The 26132-nt window shown below is 42.0% G+C and overlaps 2 protein-coding genes across 3 annotated transcripts in view; one reads left to right on the top strand and one right to left on the bottom strand.

Annotated features, from left to right (window-relative positions):
• Positions 1-24702, top strand: part of LOC142473063 (keratin, type I cytoskeletal 19-like) — a 35075-nt gene extending 10373 nt beyond the window's left edge. The window contains exons 1-8 of one of the 2 annotated variants that reach the window (XM_075580224.1): positions 18998-19489; positions 20983-21065; positions 21434-21590; positions 22205-22366; positions 22466-22591; positions 22933-23153; positions 23840-23856; positions 24346-24702. In XM_075580224.1, coding sequence (XP_075436339.1) covers positions 19049-19489; positions 20983-21065; positions 21434-21590; positions 22205-22366; positions 22466-22591; positions 22933-23153; positions 23840-23856; positions 24346-24425 — 1287 coding nt within the window. In that variant the 5' untranslated portion in view covers positions 18998-19048 and the 3' untranslated portion in view covers positions 24426-24702. Of the gene's footprint in view, positions 1-18997; positions 19490-20982; positions 21066-21433; positions 21591-22204; positions 22367-22465; positions 22592-22932; positions 23154-23839; positions 23857-24345 lie in introns of those variants that run through there. The other variant, XM_075580225.1, reaches the window with a different exon arrangement.
• LOC142473065 (keratin, type I cytoskeletal 19-like) lies at positions 1626-8798 on the bottom strand. The gene is made up of 8 exons (XM_075580226.1): positions 8298-8798; positions 6727-6809; positions 6202-6358; positions 4880-5041; positions 4655-4780; positions 3994-4214; positions 3345-3361; positions 1626-1982 (listed from the first exon to the last, which is right to left on the bottom strand). Exons 1-8 carry the CDS (start codon positions 8736-8738, stop codon positions 1903-1905), a joined length of 1287 nt encoding a protein of 428 aa, XP_075436341.1. The 5' UTR covers positions 8739-8798; the 3' UTR covers positions 1626-1902.
• Positions 24703-26132: the final 1430 nt, after the last annotated feature.

The following is a 26132-nucleotide window of genomic DNA, read 5'->3' as shown; positions in this document are numbered from 1 at the left end:
GTATGGTGCCGTGAAGAGGACACAGAACCAACATGGCTGGGCTTGGAGTCCCTTCAGATAGATGTAATCTGAGAGACAGAGGTATGGAAAGAGAGCAAGGCAAAAAAAACCATAGTGTAACCTGATTTATTACATATAAAAGACCATCAAACATGCACACCGCGCTCACAATGTGTAAGAAGATATTGCGCATAGAGGGTAATCCCAAAGTCAGTAGGGACTGCGAGGTTGCCGGCCGGAATCATGTCCTGATCCAAAGATGCCGCCAAATGACTCCTTGGTTACCCAGACTCCTTTGTTACCCAGACTTCGGTTCTAAATGTAAATATGTCACTAATACATTGGTAAATTGGTAGGAAACATACTGGACACCTAACAAGCTCCTATTGAACCCCCAAAATAACCACAACATGTATATAAGCATATGAGTGTCACAGGAGTGCTACTGAGCATGGCAATATATATTTAAAACCAGAGACAGAACATAAAACACAGACAGAGCTCAGTGCACATCCATTGAAACTCATACACGGTACAGTGCCTAAATATATATATATAAATATCTATTAAATAAAATGGTCTTTTAGTTTAACATTTTTGGCCAAAATTGTTGTAAGCCCCTGAGCCACTGCACGGCAGACCACATTTCCAGGGGTCCCTAACACTAATATAAATTCTTAATAACCTGTGCAATACCAGGAAGAATGATTTATAATAAACTGTACCGTGTATGAGTTTCAATGGATGTGAACTGAGCTCTGTCTGTGTTTTAGGTTCTGTCTCTAAATCGGTAGGAACGCAGGTTCTGTTCTTTAACCAGCATCACACTTCTAAAGGGAGGAGTGCGGTAATAGCACTGTGTTGGATTTTTTTTTATTTTTTTTTTTACCAATCTCCTTATTTTGTGCATTTTGGAAAGTTTTCTATTCAATTCTGTTTGTTCTTGGAAATAAAGTTAGAGATTCAAAGAAGACGCCATCTCTGTAGGAAAGAAGGGGGTGAGTGTAGCTGCGTGTCGCAGCGTATGAGCCCCAGGAAGCCCAGGGCGGAGCAGCACTGTATGCAGAGCGGAGCCTCAAGAGAAATCTTCCGATGGTGTAAAAATAATGCATCAGCCTGTGCTGTGAATGTTAATATTAGGGGTCATTGCTGCTGTTTGGGTGTATATTAGGTTCTGAAAGTGATGTTCTGGTGAGCGTGTGTCAGGGTTAGCAGAGCTGGTACCACTGACAGGTTAAATTATCCATTTTCTATAATATATCAAAATATTAAAAGGCTTCTAGTCTTATCACTGCCCTTATTGTTTAGCCAGGGAAATATTTCCTAATTTAATAAAATTGCGCTATTTTCTTGTTTTGGGTAAAACACATTTTACCTGGGAAACCATAAGCCAAAGAGGTTACTAAAAGAGTGCTTTGTATGCCACATTTATAGAAGCTGTATGTTATATTATAAAAAAAGATCCTTTCTTGAATAATGTAAATGTTAGTTAGTAAAAAAGCACAGATACTGAGAGACGGGCTATGTTTGGGTTTGTAAAAGTACATATAATCCGTAGCACAGAATCATCACACTTGGACCTTATTACATGAACAGCACTGAATGAAAAGTCAGACAAGTCTCAATATGCATGAATGAAGCGCAGAACTTTATTAGATAGGGAAGAATATAGGAGACCTCAGCATTTAGTACAAGAATTTCTACTATGAGGTTATCATCAGCATCAAAAACAGACAGACAGAGAAGTAGGAAGGGATGACTCAATGGAATGAACCATGAACCATCTACAGAGCGTGTCTTTCCTTGTTCTATTATATGTTGTCTTCCTCTGGTGACCAGCTCATGTTTAGCGTGCGTAGTCATGAGAAGAGAGTTGTGCTGGGTTTTGAGACATCTTTTAGGTTAGTAGTTGGACTGATGAACTTTCTTCTCGTCAACAGTTTGGTCTACGACGGTGCGAACGTTGCGTGGGATTTGAGGAACTAGGAAGAGAGGAGAACACTGGTTAGACTTTACGGCCATAATTACTAAGTCGTCTTCTGCCAGACGATACCTTTTCCCTTGGAAAGAGGCATTGTAAGGTGTCTTATGCTTGGTAAATATGGCCTTGTAGGTTCTTCTAAAGAAGAAGTGAAGATTAAGGTTTAAAAGGGACTCTATTTTATGGCATGGGCACTACATAAGAGAGATAATGTCCTTCTATTTATTGGTGGGAGACATACAAAAAAATAAAAAGTACATGAGAATATTACCAGGTAGTGTTAGGACCGGCAAATTGGTAACGCCTTGATGTTGGCTGCACGCTTATAACGCCAAAGGGTTTAACTATACCTAGATATGATAACTATATACAAATATATTCAGGGACAATACAAGGAGCTTTCAAAAGAACTATTCATCCCACGGGCAGTACAAAGGACTCGGGGCCATCCCTTAAGGTTGGAGGAAAGGAAATTTCACCAGCAACAAAGGAAAGGGTTCTTTATAGTAAGGGCAGTTAAAATGTGGAATTCATTACCCATGGAGACTGTGATGGCAGATACAATAGATTTGTTCAAAAAAAGGTTGGACATCTTTTTAGATGGGAAAGGTATACAGGGATATACCAAATAAGTATACATGGGAAGGATGTTGATCCAGGGATTAATCCGACTGCCAATTCTTGGAGTCAGGAAGGAATTAATTTTTCCCCTTAATGGGGTTTTTTGTTTGCCTTCCTCTGGATCAATAAGTAAGTATAGATATAGGATAAAGTATCTGTTGTCTAAATTTAGCAAAGGTTGAACTTGATGGACGTACGTCTTTTTTCCACCTCATCTACTATGTAACTATGTAACTATGTAACTATGTAACTAAATGACCCTTACTCCTGAGCAGATTAGCACTGAAGTATTGTACTATATGTTGGGTCACTTTGGATGTTGCGCTGGGCATTTCTGTTTTTGTTGAGACATAACATGGGAACATGATCAGCATGGACAATTTGTGACCACTTAAATTAAACTTATGGCATGTCTCTGATATGTGTAACAGCCTAGCAAATGCCTCTTAATTAGTTACCAGAATGCATTGTCTGTTGTTAGAACATTACACAACTGGAAGCATAAAGGATTATGTATTACGGTCTGATGGAAAAAAGTGCCTTTGTTTTTTTCCCCTTTTGCATCTGTGTTACCTGTGCGATTACATTAATTCTCCCAAACGTGGAAAAATCCATTGTAGAAGTAAATCTGTGTAACTGCTGTACAATATAGTTATTTGAAAATCTTTTTTAGTAGGTTTGTTCAACTTCAGAGAAAACTAATAAAGAATAGAAATAGAGGAAGGAAGAAAATTACACTTACCGTCTTTGTAGGACTGCCTGTGGGGGGGAAAAAAGAAAGAAATGAATAGTCACTTTGAATAGCGGTGCTCAAATAAAGAAGTATTTGTGTTATTATATATGGAGGATTGTGAAAGAAAATCCAGAGGGGTTATCATGCAGAACAATGATATTATTCTCCAGCAAACACAATGCAGACCTCAGAAGTGTCTGTGAAGAAGAACTGATTTGTAGAGTTGTAGGAGCTATATGGGTACTGGTCTTGAAAGTGGGAGATCCTGCCTCCAGGCTTATCACCTTTGGCACATAACTTTGGCCCATATTACCTAAGTGGTGTCACTCAATAAGGTCCCCTCTGGTGCTATAAGACACACTACGGTCCAGTAAAGTAAATGGGCCATGCCATGTCTATCATTACCGGATGATGTCTTATGGAGTTAAGCTTTTCAGGGCAGTGGGGTATTATGCCTGTGTTAGCATTGCTTATACTGCCCCTAATGTTGTTATTCTCTAGGGAGAAACATTGGGAATTTGAAGGTATATAGGTAAACCTAGTATTATTATACAATGCAGCATAGTTTCAAAATGGAGCTATGTTTCCTCTTGAAGAGACACCTATGACGGTGGTGAGTACTGGTCCTCCTCATCACTCCAGTTATGGTTCTACTTACTGGGCATCTTCACCCTCCAGCAGGCGCCTGTAGGTGGCAATTTCCTGCTCCAGACGACTCTTCGCGTCCAGGAGGAGTTTGTGCTCATAGCTTTGGCGTTCCATGTCTGATCGCAGTTCGGCAAGCTGAGTCTCTACACAACCTATCATCTCCTGTAGCTGTGAGAGCTGGAAGCAGTACCGGCCTTCTGTCTCTGCCAAGGTGCCCTCCAGTGCTGATTTCTGCAATGGAGAAGACAGGTATAGGATGGTGCCAGAATCAGACACTTCTTCTGCAGTCTTATCAATAATTGGGAAGAAAGGACACAAAGACCACGAGCACACACCTAAATTCTCAAGAAAGCATAATGAAACACTAATAATTAGTGCCTTCAACTTGACAAAGACAACTTATGCAGTTGAAACGTTGGATTTGCTATTAAACCACCCCTTTTGCAAGACCGAGTCCCTGGCTGTTTTACTCTTGCACACTAATGATTACACCCGTCCCTAGCGATTGACAATGATCCTTAATGCACTTACAATTACTCCTAGGCTCTCACCAACTGAAAGCTCTTCAGGGCAGAAATGTCCCTCTTCCTATGATACCGTTCATATACGGTGCACACAATGTGTCTGTGTTTATACTGTATATTATATATGATATTGCTGAAGGACCTCACCGTGCTCAGTTGAGCCTGCAGCTCAATCTCCAAGTCATGGAGAGTGCGTCTGAGGTTGGTGATCTCACTCTTGCTGGACTGGATCTGTTCACCATGGCTTGAGACTTCCTTGTTCAGTTGTTCGGTCTTAAAGGGGAGATACAGATTGAGTTGGCTCTTCTAAGGCACATACATCTTTACAACGCAATGCTATATAGCCAAGAGGAAAGCACCATGATGTCCCACCTTGGTAAGATACCAGGCTTCAACTTCCTTGTGATTCTTATCAGCCAGGACTTCGTATTGGTCTCTCATGTCAGCCAGAATCTTGCTCAGGTCCACAGTGGGAGCCGCGTTCATCTCCACATTCACGTGGTTACCAACTTGTCCACGCAGACAATTCATTTCCTGCACAACAAACAGAGCCCCGTGGCTTGGTTACCTGATATACATTTGAAGGATGCTACAATCTTCTCTATTGATAATCACACATGACATGAATTATATGAGTCCTGGCCTATTCTAGGTATTACAGTAGGAAGGATCCGAAGATTCCAGCGGTGCACAGCTTGTAGAGCTCTATGATTAAGGACCACGCAGGTCCGAAACGCGTCAGAGTGTGTCCCCCATACCATATGTTTTTTCAATAAAATTTCATTTTTAATCCACACCTTGCTGGTCTCTCATCTCTACAAGCTGTGCACCGCTGGAATCTTCGGATCCTTCCTACTGTTATATTGCACACCGAGCGTGGATGCACGCACAGGAGAACAGCCATATGTGAGTATTGTATGTCTCCCTTCATTGAGACTGGATGACCGGTAACAGTGCGGCAACACAAGGGTCATGTAGGGCGCAATCCTACAAAGTAACGGTACGTTAACCCTCATTCATGTTATTTGTCATATATGATAGATTCATGTACTAAGCACTGGGTCCAATACCTAGTTATGGTTATAGGCTGACTCCACAACCTAATAAGGATTTTTATTATCTACTGAAGTTCTGAACGAGATTGAGCACTGTTTTTGGGACTCTTGCCCCATAACCACATACTATTCTAGGTATTGTTGGGTTTAGCCGTTACAAATTGGACTCCAATACTATTTCCTATTCTTTCAAGCTCTACATGATGGTTAAACTTCTAATTATGGGTCTTTGATTATGTTATCTAAGTAGGAAAGAGAAGTAACACTAAGGGTAAGACAACGTAATTAGATGATTACTTTGAGATTTAAGCTCTGAGCTACCCAGAGTAAGACATATTATTTATTTTAAGATGTATTGTGCTCGCATTGTTCTACAGTATATATATATATATGGTTTTCATCAGATGTTTGAATATTTAAGTGATCCCCAAATATGTGACTTGTGGGTGTCTAATAGCTTGCCATTAATTGTTACACCTATAATTACTCTTGACAATAATTCCTCACATTGGTGTATCTATCTCTATATTGCAGATCTGTCCAATTCCAGTGGGGCTTAATGCTTTCTCGACAAACATTGTTTTACCTCCTGAACATATTGTATGCTGCCCGCCCTATTCAATACACAACTTGACCTACCTCTTCATGGTTCTTCTTCAGATAAGTCAGCTCCTCCGTCAGGCTTTCAACCTGGACCTCCAGGTCAGCCCTGGTTAGGGTCAGCTCATCCAGGACTCTGCGCAGGCCATTGATGTCAGCCTCCACACTCATAAAGAGGCACACCTCAGTCTCATACCTTGATGGAGAAAGGTGGATAAAGGCCTTGTTATTATTGACCCAATTTGAATATATACAAATATCTGCTCATCCATGTCCCAAATGAACTATTTGAACTGCATGCCAAGTAGATCTACCAGGCACATACACATGTATGTAAACATCTGTTCAAGCGCAAAGGCCCCAATTCAACATGCTTTGATACCTCTTCTCCATGTCAGAGAAGACCATTAATGCTGGTGGCGAGCTTCAGTTCCTTCCAATGCATAATAGACAGCCTTTTTGTGGGGAGACTGTCCTGTTCGGGGTAAGGCTGACATCCAGCGCATATGACTTAGTATTCCTATTTCTATTTTTTATCAATCTAAATCAGGTCTGAGTTCTTACTTGGCTCTGAAGTCATCTGCTGCCAGCTTGGCGTTATCAATCTCCAGAACGGTGCTTGCATTGCCCGTGGTAGCAAGAAGGATCTAGGAATTGGAGAAACCCACACACATTACGCTTTATATGTAGGGGGTTACTGGTTTACATGGTCAAATAAACATCTCCCCCTCCTCACAGACTGACTCCCATTAATCCTGATAGGAGCTGAAGGAGTAAGTAAGCATTGCATGTTCATCCATCGCCTAAGCGCAGGAAGGAGATTAACTAGAACATAACTGAAAACCAAGATTTCCCTGTGTGTGAGGTCAGCGGCTCTGTATATAAGGTCAGTGGCTCTGTATATACAGTAACAGAAGAACTTTTATAGCATTTAAACTTACTGTTATTAGTTACTAGGCTCCCAATGGGTGATAGGAACACAACACGCCATTGGAGAAGCTATTGAAGTATAATGGCGATGATACGTCTGTAATATTCTATAGCTGAGAGGTTGCATTTAATACCTTTACTCCTCATACAGAATGGGAATTGTGTGTCTAGTAGAATATACTGTAGTTACCTTGTACATCCTTTAATATATAGACTGTAGTCATGTGATTATCAGCCAATTACATGATGATGTCACAGGTATGGATATGTCACAGGTGTATATATATATATATAGTTACATAGTAGATGATGTTGAAAAATGTTATTAAAATGCAACCTATGCTAATTTTAGTTGTCAGATTTTTATCCTATAGTTGTATTTACAGTATATTGATCCAGAGGAAGACAAACACACAACCCCAGTGAAACATTATCTAACTGCCCTTACTGTAAAGAACCCTTTCCTTTGTTGCTGCTGAAATCTCCTTTCCTCCAACTTAAGGGATGACCCAGTATCATTTGTACTGCCCATGGGATGAATAGTTAGTTTGAAAGCTCCTTGTATTGTCCCAAAATATATTTGTGAAGTTATCAGGTCCCATCTTAGATGTCTCTTTTGTAATGTAAACAAATTAAATGTAGCTTCTCCTTATAAGTCACATTTTCCATCCTCTGTATTAATTTGGTGGCTCTTCTATTCACTTTTCCAAGTTCCATAATGTCTTTTTTATGGAGTGGTGCCAAAAACTGTACTCCATATTCAAGGTGTGGTCTTACTAATGCTTTATACATTGGCATAATTATGCTTCCCTTCCATGTATTCCCCGTTTAATGCAAGATAAGATCTTATTTGGCTTTGCAGCTACGGCCTGACATTGGGCACTATTGCTAAACCAGCTGTCTACAAGCACTCCTAAATCCTTCTTCATCAAGGACTGACCTAATGTGCCCCAAATAATTTGTACGGTCTATGCTTGTTTCCAAAATAGATACAATTATATTTACCTGCATTGAACCTCATCTGCCATATGTGTGTGTAAGAGTATATAGATGATCAGTCAGTTAGATATATATTATAGACATATGGGGGATTTGGCAGAAAGATAAGTTTATACAGTATCAGTACATGAGGGATGAAGCAGGGATGTATACTGTATGTATATAGGGAAGGATGTATGGTCCTTGTTTACTGAGCATCTTCTTACCTTGTTCTGGAGTTCCTCAATCACCTTGAAGAGTTGGCTATGGTCAACTTCCAGGACAGGTCCATGCTTCTGGTACCATTCTCGGATCTGATTCTCCAACTGGGCATTCGAATTCTCCAGGGAGCGCACCTTGTCCAGGTATGAGGCCAGGCGGTCATTCAGATTCTGCATGGTCTCCTTTTCACCTCCACCAAGAAGACCACCGACAACGCCTCCTCCATAGTTACAGCTAGAGCTATAACCCCCGCCATAGCTAGATCCGTAGTTGCCACCTAAAGCACCACCTGTCCCACTGGAAACCATCCTACTGGTGGAGAGGGAGATATTTTTACCACCACTACCACCATGGATGCTTGGTGTCCTTTGACCATAACCACCAAAGCCCTGGCCCATTGAGGATCCTGAAGAGGAAGTGTTCTGCCTGATGCTGCAAGAGGACATGGTGTAATCACAAAGCCTGTCTATCTAAGTGCCAGCAAGAGGATGTGATAGTTGAGAGTATGTAATCCTCTACCTTTATACTGAAGGATTTGGGTGTGAGTTCCTCTGAAGGATTGGCATTTTAGCAAAGTCATCAGCTTTACAATACATATAATAATTATACATATAATAACCCAGAAATGTCTCACTGTTCCCCTCGCCCCTTCTCTTTTCCCAATCAACGTTCTTATACAAAAAGCGTTCACTTATCTGGGTGGTGGTATTGTGTGCATGTGCTGCATTAGTGCCTAAAACAAAAGGTCTGAGTCAGGGAGGCTCCCGGCCCCAGGATATGCTTTTTACATTGGTATTCACTTATCCAGGTAAGAAGGATGCTGTCACATACACCACCTCCCTAATTCATTTGTACTGTACGGTGAAATCTGAGCACTTGTGTTGTTCCAGAGAAGAAGCCCTGTCTTAGTCTTTTTATTAATGCCATTTCTTTATCCATTTAGCTGAGCAGGATCCGTGAGGGTAGGGGCAACCTGGCACGCATATTACAGGTTAAGCCCGCTGGTTACCCCTGCCCATCAAGATATCTGCCTATGTCTTAGACTCATATGACCATCTTACTTGTAGCCAAAATGGCTGACAAAATGTATTCCTTTATTTTCCCAATGTTGGGGGTGAGTCTAATTTGAGAGAGACCCCCATGGACTATACCAGCTTCTCTGAGGACACCATCAGGCTCTCTGAGGAGCAGAGTTACTTGGAGCACTAAGCCTTTGTGGTCTCTCGGAAGGTTCAAGTGACTTGGGGCAACCAGCTTTGGCAGGTGGCAACTCTTTCTACACAGGGCCATGAAGCTACTATCTTCCTAACTACTAGCCACACGGACCACTGACCCTTTGGAAGTCTGGGGAAGTGGTCAGCGGATTGTTTTTTTTTCTGGACTGGACTGTTGACTCACTGGAGCCATTCTACATGGATTGAGGTGCCCCGGAGTGTCAAACTCCGGCATGCCTCCTGGAGGAAAGATTTTACTTTACTCTTTATGTCAACTACCCCATAAACGATTTATTTCACCTGCAAAACCTCCAAGGACCCAAATCAGTGAGCGTTAGGGATACTGGACTAAAAACTGACATTTGAATTGAAAAGTGCTGAATTTTATCATTGAGATTCCTTTGGTCTATGAGACTGACTCAAAATCAGTGAGAGATAGCAGGTCTGGGCAGATGCTGATACAGGACCTTCCAGGTGAGGGATGGGAAGGGTGGAGGTAATAGAACCAGAGAAGGTGGGAAAATATGTTTACTAACGCCATTACCAACAGAGGGAACAGCAATAGGAAGTAACATGTTGCATGCCCTGTGGTAGCGAAGGCGTTAGCTTGTCCATACATTCTGTTATTGTGTTCTGGAACTCCTTGTGACATATCCCTGTAATCTCTTACTTATTTCTCTCTGACTCCACCATCATTAAACAAATGACTGGTAATTATCGCACACTCACTCCGTTTCGGACTTAATGCCTCATTCCAAACAGAAGGTCCTGCCCCCACCGCATTGCATCTTGCAAAACTTAAACGTGTTTTTATCGGAGGCATTAGAAGAATAATCCAACGGTCTCTTTGCATTCAGCATGCCCGGATATCCATGTGTCAAGGTTATTGTTTCCAAACTGTAGTAATGTGACATAAAATGAAAATATGAAACCTTTCCACCTAAAACAGAAAACACAGATTGTAAATTCATCTTGGCAGGGAGTGTGTCTGTAACAATCCTATGTACAATGCTGCTTACTGCGCACTATACTCTCATTGTGACGCGCTTTGAGCCCCACTGAGAAAAAAGCACTATATGAAATATAGGTTATTATTATTATTATTCATATTAAAATGTAAGGATTTAAAAAAGGGGCGCTTGCCCTGTGCAATTTTGTTTTTTAAAAAGTGTCACCGGTACTCAGGGCTTCAGACAGCTTCACATCCTCTCTCTTCTCCCTCTCTCTCTCCCCATCTCTATCTCAGTGGAATCAGAGGTGACGGGACAGTGTACCGAGGAGTACCAGCACAAAAAAAGCCCTGTGCTTGCCGGAGTCCATGCTCGCAGCAAGCATTATTGTAATTCACAAGAAGGGGAAAGACCTAAATCTATGGGACAACTACAGGCCAATCTCTCTTATCAATAAAGGCATAAAGGTTTTTGCAAAATGACTCGCCAACAGACTCAATGAATTTCTCCTTGAAATTGTGCACCAGGATGAGGTGGGCTTCATTAGAAGCAGTCAAGCACTAGACAACACTAGAAAGGTTATTGACCTAATGCACATTGTTAGACAGGTTGGAATCCCAGCTTTACTTCTCTCACTTGATGTAGAAAAAATAATTGACCTGGGCTTTTGGCCTAGATGGAGATTTCCTAGCGGTCATCCATGATCTGTATAAAGGTTCATGTGCTAAGCTGTGATGCATGGGTCTCCTCTCGGACTCGATCCCTATTTACAATGGCACAAGACAGGGCTGCCCCCTCTCACCTCTCTTATCTTGGTGATGGAACCCCAGAAGTGCACCATTAGAAGCCATCTGAAAATATATACAAAAATAAATCAATTGATTGTAAATCTCCCTTCCAAATAAAAAGAACATCATCTATGTATCGCTAATAGAGCACCAGGCTCGCTCCAAACTTTCCTTCTGACCAAATATATTGGTCCTCCCAGTATGCCATCAGGAGGTTGGGGTAACTTGGGGCAAAGCTGGTGTCCATAGCCGTACCTTTAGTCTGAAGGAAGAACTGATTCGCAAACAAAAATAAACTGTGAGTTAGTATGAATTGGAGATATTCTATAAGGAACTCAATCTGTATTATCTCTAGGCATCACACCGTTGATTGTGCTTAATTACAATATAACGTGCTGTGACATCGCTAGTTACTAGAAAGTAATCTTCTTGCCATTTTATATTACCCAATATCTGTAATATTTGTGGGGGATCTTTGGTGAAAGATGTAAGATTTGTAACATATTCTTGTAGGAATAAAAAAAGGTGATGTAGAACAGCGCTAATGGAGATAAATAATGTACCCTAATATGAGGGTGAACCCTAGTAGCAAGCTAGGCAGCATGATAATCTGATGGTACAATCAGAACACAAGAATACAACAAAGAGGAATACCGGCGCCTAATAAGTCCAATTAGGTGGAATCCTGGATATCCAGTGGAAATAGTTCAAGTTCCAAAATGATCAGCAACCTGTCGATCTTGTAATGACCAGATGCAACCTCATTCATAGGGAGTGGAACATGAAATGAAACAAAAAATATATTTAGTGCAACACAGCTATGACAATTCAAACAGACATGAAATCACAGGACCTGCTAACAACACAAACAGAACTGACAAACACAGACAGGACTAACAACCACAAAAGCAAAGCTAAGGAATAAAAATTCGTTTTAAGAACTATATTAGATAAGATGTAGACATTAGCAGGAACGCCAATCCGGTTGGGTAAAACCTGAGTAAAACTCACAGGACGGTAGAAGGTTAATGGCAATGTGCGTCAGCCACACGGGTGAGATCTATCGTCCACGTGTAGAGGATTCGCAGGGCCTCCAGATCACCGTATGTTCTTCCGTATGTCCTGGCTCCTTAGACCCGGAAGCGACGTCTCCGGTGTACTTCTCCAAGTCCCGTGTCAAGTCGGGACCGGTAGTGACGTCACCGGACGTGGCGTCACAAGCGGGCGGAACCTTTTGACAAAGCTTGAGAGGAACGGCGATCTTAACTCCTCTGCTGATCTTCACCAAGTTATGGTATTCTGCACAAGATCTACTTCTCCTTCAAAGTCCTACAATGTCCAACAATGAATAAAATAACCCTACGCGTTCAGGGGACCCCTGAAGAAGTGTGCTTACGCGTAGGGTTATTTTATTCATTGTTGGACATTGTAGGACTTTGAAGGTGAAGTAGGTCTTGTGCAGAATACCATAACTTGGTGAAGATCAGCAGAGGAGTTAAGATCGCCGTTCCTCTCAAGCTTTGTCAAAAGGTTCCGCCCGCTTGTGACGCCACGTCCGGTGACGTCACTACCGGTCCCGACTTGACACGGGACTTGGAGAAGTACACCGGAGACGTCGCTTCCGGGTCTAAGGAGCCAGGACATACGGAAGAACATACGGTGATCTGGAGGCCCTGCGAATCCTCTACACGTGGACGATAGATCTCACCAGTGTGGCTGACGCACATTGCCATTAACCTTCTACCGTCCTGTGAGTTTTACTCAGGTTTTACCCAACCGGATTGGCGTTCCTGCTAATGTCTACATCTTATCTAATATAGTTATTAAAACTAATTTTTATTCCTTAGCTTTGCTTTTGTGGTTGTTAGTCCTGTCTGTGTTTGTCAGTTCTGTTTGTGTTGTTAGCAGGTCCTGTGATTTCATGTCTGTATGAATTGTCATACAGTAGCTGCGTTGCACTAAATATATTTTTTGTTTCATTTCATGTTCCACTCCCTATGAATGAGGTTGCATCTGGTCATTACAAGATCGACAGGTTGCTGATCATTTTGGAACTTGAACTATTTCCACTGGATATCCAGGATTCCACCTAATTGGACTTATTAGGCGCCGGTATTCCTCTTTGTTATATTCTTGTAGGAATATATCCCCATATTGAGATAGATTTGAAGTTTGTGAATTGATTCCTGAAACAATAGGAAGTCCAGGAGGATATTTTTATATCTTTGTCAATTTCTGGTAAGCTATATAGGATTGGAATCACGGGGTCTTTAGTATTTAGATATGTATATTCTGACTCTTTAAGGATACCCAAGTTTCATCCTTTCTCTAATAAAATGTTCTGTTCACTCACAAACAGATCAGTTAGGGGTTTTTTCCCCCGAATTTTTTTATATATTTCTGTCTTCCAACAATCTGTAAACTTCCCTCAAATAGAATAAAAACAAGATTCAACCAAAATCACATTAGCTGAGTCAGAAATCCAAGCACTTAATGAAATTAGGAATAATGACAAAATAGTTATCAGGGCGGCAGACAAGGGTGCAGGTACCGTAATAATGAGTAGGGAAAACTATTTGAGGGAAGTTTACAGATTGTTGGAAGACAGTGAAACATATATAACATTTTGGGGGGGGGGAAACGCAACCAATGGATTCCGTATTGAAATCTATCTTGCCAACAAAGCCTGAAATGATTTTTACACAAGCGAGAAATTTGAAAAAGCAAATCGCGGTTTGATTAAAAATGACACAGGACACTCTTAGTACCAATTCCTGACATTTATTTTGTCTTTAATGGTATAAATATCCATTAGCATCAGTGGATACAGAGTCATATGAATGAGCATATGCACTGCAACTCCCCATTAGCAGCGATGTATTGTTAACTTTGTTGGATAACAATGTCAATACAACGAATATACAGTAAGCTATACCTTTTCTATGGTTAATAATTTCTTATTTATCATTTTTGTATTTCTTGGATTGAGATTCTTTTTGATAGGAGTAGTTTTTTCATATTCCGTTTGCCCCTTTAGATAAATATGGATGTTTGGGCTGCAGTAAATACCCCTTTTGTCATTTTGTACTTACATATATGCAGGTTGATTATTAATGACACTGCATACTATTTATAGTACCAGCAAGAACATGTCTCTTTCTTTTATCCCTTTAGGACATTTGCATCTAAATGTAATGTAGCTTACATACTAATGTACAGTGTCTGTTTTCAGCTGCGTGCATGCATAGATTTGACTGTATGTAGTGCATCTGCATGATTATATTATTAACACTTTAGGAGATCATCATATTGGGTTTATTTGTTCCTTATATAAGTCTTGTGTCATAAGACATATTTCTTCCAATGATCACACAGTGACACAATATGTGTTTTTTTTTATTAGTGTGTGTTTCTGGAAACAATCCTAAGAAATTGTGCTTTGAGTAATGTTAATACTAGTGTGTTCTTGATCCGTTTGGAGTTTTTTTTTTTATATGCATGTATAATATTTATTCATGTAACTGCACTTTATTCCCAATTAGTAGCATAGGTTATATATAGGGATAGGGGACAGCAGCTACACTATGAAACATAGTTACATAGTTACATTATCCTATATTCGTACTTACAGTATATTGATCCAGAGGAAAGCAAACAACAAAACCCACTTCATATGTCTTTTCAGCACAGCCTGAGTCTCTTCAGTGTGAAGCTTGTTAAACTGACTTTGCAATGTGAGGTTGGAATAGCTTTCAACCACCATAACTTCTATAATGTGAAGTTGAAACCTATTGCAACTTCACACTGCCAAGCCAGTATAACCAGCTTCACACTGAGGAGACCCAAAAGGTCAAACAGCTGTCTGTGAGTAGGTGTTACTGGCTCTGCACTTCTGTAACCCAGACTGTGCTGAAAAGCTGTGGAAACCGGCATGCATAAACTCATAGGGATCCATGCTAAAATGGAGAAGAAGTAAAGAGTGGCTTGCTCATTTGCATGCCATTACCCAGAATCCCTGGCTGCAGTGGAAGCACTGTATGCTAACAGAAAATGGTGAGAAGCAGGGTTGCAGACATGTTAATGTGCTCCCCAAGTGATATTTTTATTTGCAGGTCTTTTTAAAGAGTCTTTATGGGTTTTGGGAAGTTTGCCTTGTAGAAGAAGTCAAAAGCGCGTGTGGGACTTATTCCCAGGTATGGGATCTCGTGCCTTTACAAAATTAGGTCAAAATTTAGGGAGATTAGTTTTTCTAGTGACTGATGGTACTCCGAGGCTAAGAGTCATTGACTTTGTGTGGTTTATTTTAAAGCCCGATAGCGGCCCATATTGAGAGATGTAGTCGAGGAAGAACAGCAACGGTTGACACAGGGTCAGGAGTATGTCGTCCGCAAAAATCAAGATTTTATATTAGGTCTGGCATGAGGATATACCATGAATGTCTGGATGACTTCTAACAGAGCACGTTAGGGGTTCGATCATCAGGGCAAACAAGAGAGGTGAGAGGGGGCAGCCCTGCCTTGTACCATTGTAAATAGGGATCGGGTTCGAGAGGAGAGCATCGCAGTTTATATACAGAGCCTGGATCCCCCTGAAGAAATCCCCATTGAGGCCAAACATCCAGACCCAAAGAAGTATAGCCGGGATTCCAGCCTTTCTAGCAATGTGCATTGGGTCTACAACCTTTCTTGTGTTGTCTAGTGCTTGTTTTCCTCTAATGAAGCGCTCCTCATCCCGGTGCAGGATTTGGGGGAGAAACTCATTGAGTCTGTTGGGAGTGTTTTAGCAAAAACCTTTACGTCTGTGTTGGTAAGGGAGATAGGCCTGTAATTGGTGCATAGATTTGGGTCTTTTCCCTTCTTGTGAATTACAATTATGTTTGCTGCGAGCACGGACTCCGGCAAAGTACAGGGCTTTTTTGGTGACGGTACTCCTCGGTACTCAGTATCATCACCTCTGTTTCCACTGCTGCAGGTTTTTTCTCTGCTTGCTGCAGGGGCGGGGCCATCATTGAACACAGCCAATCCCTCCCGCCCTGCCTGTTTCCCTGCCCCCCGCATGGCTGATCCCTGCAGAGCAGCTCCAGACAGACCAGAAATTGGGTTAAGGGGGTTATTATGTTTATTGTGAAGGGCTTTCATGTGTATTGTGGGGGTTATGTGTATTGTGTTGTGTTATTATGTGTATTGGGGTGGTGTTATGTGTTTTGGGGGTTATTATGAGTATTGGGAGGGGTTGTGTATTGGGAGTTATATGTATTGGGTGGTTATTATGTGTATGGGGATAATGTATATTGGAGAGAGAGTTATTATGGAGGTTATGTGTATTCGGGGAGGGGGAGTTGTTGAGTTTGGGGGAGAGGTGGGGGTGAGAGAGAGGTTGGGTGAGGGAAAGAAAGAGGTGGGGTGTGGTAAAGAGAGAGGTGGGGTGTGGGAGAGAGAGAAGTGGGGTGTAGTAGAGTGATATGGGCCTGTGGGGGGGAGACAGAGAGAGAGAGGTGCAATTTGGAGGTGGCGGTGAGAGAGAGGGGTGGGGTTGAGTAAGAGGTGGGAGTGAGGAAAAGAGAGGGAGACGTGTGGTGTGAGAAATAGAGAGAGGTGGGGGCCTGGGAGAAAGATAGGGGTGGGAAGAATAGAGAGGGGGTGTGTGGAAGAGAGAGAGGGGCGAGATAGAGGTGGGGGTGAGAGAGAGAGGCGGGGTGAGGAAAAGAGAGAGAGACGCAGTGTGAGATAGGTGGTGGTCTGGGAGAAAGACACAGGTGGGAAGAACAGAGCGAGGGGTGTGTGTGGGAGAGAGAGAGGTGCGAGATAGAGGTGGGGGTGAGAGAGAGGGAGGACGGAGAGGATGTGAAGCTGTCTGCAGCCCTGAGTACCGGCACCTCTGTTTTTACAAAAAATCACAGGGCAAGCGTACCTTTTTCGAATCCTTATATTTCATATAGAGCTTTTCTCTCAGTGGGGCTCAAAGCGCGTCACAATGACAGTATAATGCGTAGTAAGCAGCATTGTACATAGGATTGTTACAGACACACTCCCTGCCCAGATGAATTTACAATCTGTGCTTTTTTTTCTGTTTTAGGTGGAAAGGTTTCATGTTTTTCATTTTACGTCACATTACTACAGTTTGGAAACAATAACCTTGACACATCGATATCCGGGCATGCTGAATGCAAACAAGACCGTTGGATTATTCTTCTAATGCTTCCGATAAAAACATGTTTAAGTTTTGCAAGATGCAATGCAGTGGGGGCAGGACGTTCTGTTTGGGAGGAGGCATTAAGTCCGAAACGGAGTGAGTGTGCGATAATTACCAGTCACTCGTTTAATGATGGTGGAGTCAGAGAGAAATAAGTAAGAGATTACAAGGAGTTCCAGAACCCATTAACAGAATATACGGACAAGCTAACGCCTTCGCTACCACAGGGGCGTGCAACATGTTACTTCCCATTGCGGTTCCCTCTGTTAGTAATGGCGTTAGTAAACACATTTTCCCACCTTCTCTGGTCTGGTTCTATTACCTCCACCCTTCCCATCCCTCACCTGGAAGGTCCTGTATCAGCATCTGCCCAGACCTGCTATCTCTCACTGACTTCGAGTCAGCCTCACTGGCTTTTAGCATCAGCAGTCTCACAGACCAAAGGAATCTCAATGATAAAATTCAGCACTTTTCAATTCAAATGTCAGTTTTTGGTCCAGTATCCCTAACGCTCGCTGATTTGGGTCCTTGGAGGTTTTGCAGGTGAAATAAATCGTTTATGGGGAAGTTCACATAAAGAGTAAAGTAAAAACTTTCCTCCAGGAGGCTGCCGAAGTTTGACACTCCAGGGCACCTCAATCCATGTAGAATGGCTCCAGTGAGTCAACAGTCCAGTCCAGAAAAAAAAACAATCCGCTGACCACTTCCCCAGACTTCCAAAGGGTCAGTGGTCCGTGTGGCTAGTAGTTAGGAAGATAGTAGCTTCATGGCCCTGTGTAGAAAGAGTTGCCACCTGCCAAAGCTGGGTGCCCCAAGTCACTTGAACCTTCTGAGAGACCACAAAGGCTTAGTGCTCCAAGTAACTCTGCTCCTCAGAGAGCCTGATGGTGTCCTCAGAGAAGCTGGTATAGTCCATGGGGGTCTCTCTCCAATTAGACTCACCCCCAACATTGGGAAAACACAGGAATACATTTTGTCAGCCATTTTGGCTACAAGTAAGATGGTCATATGAGCCTAAGACATAGGCAGCCATCTTGATGGGCAGGGGTAACCAGTGGGCTTAACCTGTACTATGCGTGCCAGGTTGCCCTTACCAACCCTGGTCCTGCTCAGCTAAATGGATAATGAAACGGCATTAATAAAAATGACTAAGACAGGGCTTCTTCTCTGGAACAACACAAGTGCTCAGATTTCACCGTACAGTACCAATGAATTAGGGAGGAGGTGTATGTGACAGCATCCTTCTTACCTGGATAAGTGAATACAAATGTAAAAATCATAGCCTGGGAACGGGAGCCTCCCTGACTCAGACCTTTTGTTTTAGGCACTAATGCAGCACATGCATACAATACCACCTCCCAGATAAGTGAACGCTCTTTGTATAAGAACGTTGATTGGGAAAAGAGAAGGGGCGAGGGGGGGCAGTGAGACATTTATGGGTAATTAAATGTATAATTATTATATGTATTGTAAAGCTGATGACTTTGCTAAAGTGCCAATCCTTCAGAGGAACGCACACCCAAATCCTTCAGTATAAAGGTAGAGGATTACATACACTCAACTATCACATCCTCTTGCTGGCACTTAGATAGACAGGCTTTGTGATTACACCATGTCCTCTTGCAGCGTCAGACAGAACACTTCCTCTTCAGGATCCTCAATGGGCCAGGGCTTTGGTGGTTATGGTCAAAGAACACCAAGCATCCATGGTGGTAGTGGTGGTAAAAATATCTCCCTCTCCACTAGTAGGATGGTTTCCAGTGGGACAAGTGGTGCTTTAGGTGGCAACTACGGATCTAGCTATGGCGGGGGTTATAGCTCTAGCTGTAACTATGGAGGAGGGGTTGACGGTGGTCTTCTTGGTGGAGGTGAAAAGGAGACCATGCAGAATCTGAATGACCGCCTGGCCTCATACCTGGACAAGGTGCGCTCCCTGGAGAATTCGAATGCCCAGTTGGAGAATCAGATCCGAGAATGGTACCAGAAGCATGGACCCGTCCCGGAAGTTGACCATAGCCAACTCTTCAAGGTGATTGAGGAACTCCAGAACAAGGTAAGAAGATGCTCAGTAAACAGGGACCATACATCCTTCCCTATATACATACAGTATACATCCCTGCTTCATCCCTCATGTACTGATACTGTATAAACTTATCTTTCTGCCAAATCCCCCATATGTCTATAATATATATCTAACTGACTGATCATCTATATACTCTTACACAGACACATATGGCAGATGAGGTTCAATGCAGGTAGATATAATTTTATCTATTTTGGAAACAAGCATAGACCTTACAAATTATTTGGGGCACATTAGGTCAATCCTTGATGGAGAAGGATTTAGGAGTGCTTGTAGACAGCTGGTTTAGCAATAGTGCCCAATGTCAGGCCGTAGCTGCAAAGCCAAATAAGAGCTTATCTTGAATTAAACGGGGAATACATGGAAGGGAAGCATAATTAGGCCACTGTATAAGGCATTAGTAAGACCACACCTTGAATATGGAGTACAGTTTTTGGCACCACTCCATAAAAAAGACATTATGGAACTTGGAAAAGTGAATAGAAGAGCCACCAAATTAATACAGGGGATGGAAAATGTGACTTATAAGGAGAGGCTACATTTAATTTGTTTACATTACAAAAGAGACATCTAAGATGGGACATGATAACTTCACAAATATATTTTGGGACAATACAAGGAGCTTTCAAACTAACTATTCATCCCACGGGCAGTACAAATGACACTGGGTCATCCCTTAATTTGGAGGAAAGGAGATTTCATCAGCAACAAAGGAAAGGGTTCTTTACAGTAAGAGCAGTTAGATAATGTTTCACTGGGGTTGTGTGTTTGTCTTCCTCTGGATCAATATACTGTAAATACAACTATAGGATAAAAATCTGACAACTAAAATTAGCATAGGTTGCATTTTAATAACATTTTTCAACATCATCTACTATGTAACTATATATATATATACACCTGTGACATATTCATACCTGTGACATCATCATGTAATTGGCTGATAATCACATGACTACAGTCTATATATTAAAGGATATACAAGATAACTACAGTATATTCTAGTAGACACACAACTCCCATTCTGTATGAGGAGTAAAGGTATTAAATGCAACCTCTCAGCTACAGAATATTATAGACGTATCATCGCCATTATACTTCAATCGTTTCTCCAATGTCTTGTTGCGTTCCTATCACCCATTGGGAACATTGTAACTAATAACTGTACGTTTAAATGCTATAAAAGTTCTTCTGTTACTGTATATACAGAGCCACTGACCTTATATACAGAGCCGCTCACCTCACATGCAGTGACATCTTGGTTTTCAGTTATGTTCTAGTTAATCTCCTTCCTGCACTTTGGCGATGGATGAACATGCGATGCTTACTTACTCTTTCAGCTCCTATCAGGATTAATGGGAGTCAGTCTGTGAGGAGGGGGAGATGTTTATTTGAGCATGTAAATCAGTCACCCCCTTCCTGTAAAGCCCCAGGTAATGTGTGTGGGTTTCTCCAATTCCTAGATCCTTCTTGCTACCACGGGCAATGCAAGCACCGTTCTGCAGATTGAAAACGCCAAGCTGGCAGCAGATGACTTCAGAGCCAAGTAAGAACTCAGACCTGATTTAGATTGATAAAAAATAGAAATAGGAATACTAAGTGATATGCTCTGGAAGTCAGCCTTACCCCGAACAGGACAGTCTCCCCACAAAAAGGCTGTCTATTATGCATTGGAAGGAACTGAAGCTCGCCACCAGAATTAATGGTCTTCTCTGACATGGAGAAGAGGTATCACAGCATGTTCAATTGGGGCCGTTGCGCTTGAACAGATGTTTACATACATGTGTATGTGCCTGGTAGATCTACTTGGCATGCAGTTCAAATAGTTCATTTGGGACATGGATGAGCAGATATTTGTATATATTCAAATTGGGTCAATAATAACAAGGCCTTTATCCACCTTTCTCCATCAAGGTATGAGACTGAGGTGTGCCTCTTTATGAGTGTGGAGGCTGACATCAATGGCCTGCGCAGAGTCCTGGATGAACTGACCCTAACCAGGTCTGACCTGGAGGTCCAGGTTGAAAGCCTGACGGAGGAGCTGACTTATCTGAAGAAGAACCATGAAGAGGTAGGTCAAGTTGTGTTTTGAATAGGGCGGGCAGCATGCAATATGTTCAGGAGGTAAAACAATGTTTGTCGAGAAAACATTACACCCCTAGGAATTGGACAGTTCTGCAATATAGAGATAGATACACCAATGTGAGGAATTATTGGCAAGAGTAATTATACGTGCAACAATTAATGGCAAGCTATTAGACACCCACAAGTCACATATTTGGGGATACCTTAAATATTCAAACATCTGATGAAAACCATATAAATACTGTAGAACAATGCAAGCACAATACATCTTAAAATAAATAATAGGCCTTACTCTGGGTAGCACAGATCTTAAATCTCAAAGTACTCATTAATTACAACATATTAACCTTAGTGTTACTTCTCTTTCCTACTTAGATAACATGATCAAAGACCCATAATTAGACGTTTAACCATCATGTAGAGCTTGAAAGAATAGGAAATAGTATTGGAGTCCAATTTGTATCGGCTAAACCCAATAATACCTAGAATAGGCCAGGACTCATATAGATCATGTCATGTCTGATTATGAACAGAGAGAAGATTGTAGCATCCTTCAAAAATATTAGGTAACCAAGCCACGGGGCTCTGTTTGTTTTGCAGGAAATGAATTGTCTGCGTGGACAAGTTGGTAACCACGTGAATGTGGAGATGAACGCTGCTCCCACTGTGGACCTGAGCAAGATTCTGGCTGACATGAGAGACCAATACGAAGTCCTGGCTGATAAGAATCGCAAGGAAGTTGAAGCCTGGTACCTTAACAAGGTGGGACATCATGGTGCTTTCTCCTTCAATATTTGGCATTGTGTTGTGAAGTTTTATGTGCCTTAGAAGAGCCTCCTCACTCTTCATCTCCCATTTCAGACGGAACAACTGAACAAGGAAGTCTCAAATCATGGTGAACAGATCCAGTCCGGCAAGAGTGAGATCACCAACCTCAGACGCACTCTCCATGACTTGGAGATTGAGCTGCAGTCTCAACTGAGCATGGTGAGATTCTTCAGCACTATCATATACAGGATAAACAGAGACACATTGTGTGCACCGTATATGAACGGTATCATAGGAAGAGGGACATTTCTGCTCTGAAGATCTTTCAGTTGGTGAGAGCCTAGGAGTAATTGTAAGTCCATTAAGGATCATTGTCAATCGCTAGGAACTGTTGTAATTATTAGGGTTTCGTTATGCTTTCTTGAGAAGCAGTAATGAAACTGGAATTTAGAGGTGTGCGTGTTGTATCTCTATGTCCTTTCTTCCCAATTATTGATAAAACTGGGGAAGAAGTGTCTGATACTGGCACCATCATATACCTGTGTTCTTCTCCATTGCAGAAATCAGCACTGGAGGGCACCTTGGCAGAGACAGAAGGCCGGTACTGCTTCCAGCTCTCACAGCTACAGGAGATGATAGGTTGTGTAGAGACTCAGCTTGCCGAATTGCGATCAGACATGGAACGCCAAAGCTATGAGCACAAACTCCTCCTGGACGCGAAGAGCCGTCTGGAGCAGGAAATTGCCACCTACAGGCGCCTGCTGGAGGGTGAAGATGCCCAGTAAGTAGAACCATAACTGGAGTGATGAGGAGGACCAGTACTCACCACTGTCATAGGTGTCGCTTCAAGAGGAAACATAGCTCCATTTTGAAACTATGCTGCATTGTGTAATAATACTAGGTTTACCTATACACTTCCAAATTCCCAATGTTTCTCCCTAGAGAATAACAACATTAGGGACAGTATAAGCAATGCTAACACAGGTATAATACCCCACTGCCCTGAAAAGCTTAACTCCATAAGACACCTTCCGGTAATGATAGACATGGCATGGCCCATTTACTTTACTGGACCGTAGTGTGTCTTATAGCACCATAGGGTGACACCACTTAGTAAATATGGGCCAAAGTGACTTGCCATAGGGAATAAGCCTTGAGACAGGGTCTCCCTCTTTCAAGACCAGTGCCCATATAGCTCCTACAACTCTACAGATCAGTTTGATCATCTTTATACCTCAATCATTTGGTTGCTATATGTATGTTTTAATCGGAAGACCTGAAGACACTTCTTCTCAGACATTTCTGAGGTCTGCATTGTGTTTGCTGGAGAATGATACCATTGTTCTGCATGATAACCCCTCTGGCTTTTCATTCACAATCCTCCATATATAAAAATGCCAATACTCGTTTAGTTTCACACCGCTATTCAAAGTGACTCTATTAATGTCTTTCTTTTCTTCCCCACAGACAGTCCTACAAAGACGGTAAGTGCATTTTTATTCCTTCCTGTATTGTTTTCTATATTTGTTTTCTATATTTGTTTTCTCTGAAGTTGAAGCCTACTCTTAGAAAAGGTTTTCAAACAGGTAACACGAATGTAAAAGGGAAAAAAACAAAGGCACCTTTTCCATCAGATCTTAATACATAATCCTTTATGCTTCCAGTTCTGTAATGTTCTAACAGACAATGCATTCTGGTAACTGATCAGGAGACATTTGCTTGGCTGTTAGTCAATGACACATATCAGAGACATGTAATAAGTTTAAGTGGTCACAAATTGTCCATGTTGATCATGTTCCCATGTCATGTCTCCCACCAATAAATAGTAGGATATTATCGCTCTTACGTACTGCCCATGCCATAGAACAGAGTCCCTTTTAAACCTTAATCTTCACTTCTCCATTAGAAGAACCAAGAAGATGACTTAGTAATTATGGCCATAATGTCTAACCAGTGTTCTCCTCTCTTCCCAGTTCCTCAAATCCCACGCAACGTTCGCACCGTCATAGACCAAACTGTAGGCGAGAAGAAAGTTCATCAGTCCAACTACTAACCTAAAAGATGTCTCAAAACCCAGCACAACTCTCTTCTCATGGCTACATATGCTAAACATGAGCTGGTCACCAGAGGAAGACAACATATAATAGAACAAGGAAAGACGCCATGTGCAGATTTTACATGGTTCATTCCATTGAGTCCTCCCTTCCTACTTCTCTGTCTGTCTGTTTTTGATGCTGATGATAACCTCATAGTAGAAATTCTTGTACTAAGTGCTGAGGTCCCCTATATTCTTCCCTATCTAATAAAGTTCTGCGCTTCAATCATGCATATTGAGACTTGTCTGACTTTTCATTCAGTGCTGTTCATGTAATAAGGTCCAAGTGTGATCATTCTGTGCTACAGATTATATGTACTTACAAACCCAAACATAGCCCGTCTCTCAGTATCTGTGCTTATTTACTAACTAACGTTTACATTATTCAAGAAAGGATCTTTTTTTATAATATAACATACAGCTTCTATAAATGTGGCATACAAAGCACTCTTTTAGTAACCTCTTTGGCTTATGGTTTCCCAGGTAGCATTTGTTTTACCCAAAACAAGAAAATAGCGCAATTTTATTAAATTAGGAAATATTTCCCTGGCTATACTGTACAATAATGGCACTGCTAAGAATAGAAGCCTTTTAATATTTTGATATCTCATAGAAACACAGTCACCAGAACATCACTTTCAGAGAGAGAACCTAATATACACCCCAAACCGCAGCAATAACCCTACTCCTAATATTAACATTCCCATCACAGGCTGATGCATTATTTTTACACCATCGGAAGATTTCTCTTGAGGCTCCGCTCTGCATACAGTGCTGCTCTGCCCTGGGCTTCCTGGGGCTCAGTACGCTGCGACACGCAGCTACACTCACCCCCTTCTTTCCTACAAAGATGGCGTCTTCTTTGAGTCTCTAACTTTATTTCCAAGAACAAACAAAAATGAATACAAAACTTTCCATAATGCACAAAATAAGGAGTTTGGTAAAAAAAAAACAAAAAAACAATGCTATCCCTGGGAGAGTGTACCTGAGAGTGTCCTCCCTATATAAGTGTGATGCTCGTTAAAGGATTGGCCGTACTTATATGGAACACGAAAGAACAGATCCTGCGCTCCTACCAATTTACCAATATACAGGCCGTCCTCGGTTATCCAATGGAACCCGCTCTGGAAGTAGCGTCGGATAGTGACACCGTTGTAAAGCGAGTCCCACGTTAATCAGTGGCGGTGAGCGTCGGATAACGCATTCAGGCGTCGGATAACGCATTCAGGCGTCGGATAACGCATTCAGGCGTCGGATAACGCATTCAGGCATCGGATAACGCATTCAGGCGTCGGATAACGCATTCAGGCGTCGGATAACGCATTCAGGCATCGGATAACGCATTCAGGCGTCGGATAACGCATTCAGGCGTCGGATAACGCATTCAGGCTTCGGATAACGCATTCAGGCGTCGGATAACGCATTCAGGCGTCGGATAACGCATTCAGGCGTCGGATAACGCATTCAGGCATCGGATAACGCATTCAGGCGTCGGATAACGCATTCAGGCGTCGGATAACGCATTCAGGCAACGGATAACGCATTCAGGCGTCGGATAACGCATTCAGGCGTCGAAAAACAGCCCGTAGGGTGGCATTGTAAAGCGTTGGATATGCCATTCGTTGTAAAGCGAAACGTTGGATAATGAGGACTACCTGTATTAGT

This window comes from Ascaphus truei, chromosome 23, assembly GCF_040206685.1.
Source record: "Ascaphus truei isolate aAscTru1 chromosome 23, aAscTru1.hap1, whole genome shotgun sequence".
Lineage (NCBI taxonomy): Eukaryota > Metazoa > Chordata > Amphibia > Anura > Ascaphidae > Ascaphus > Ascaphus truei.
Note: the sequence above shows the minus strand (reverse complement) of the source record. Positions and strands in the feature narration are given on the sequence as shown.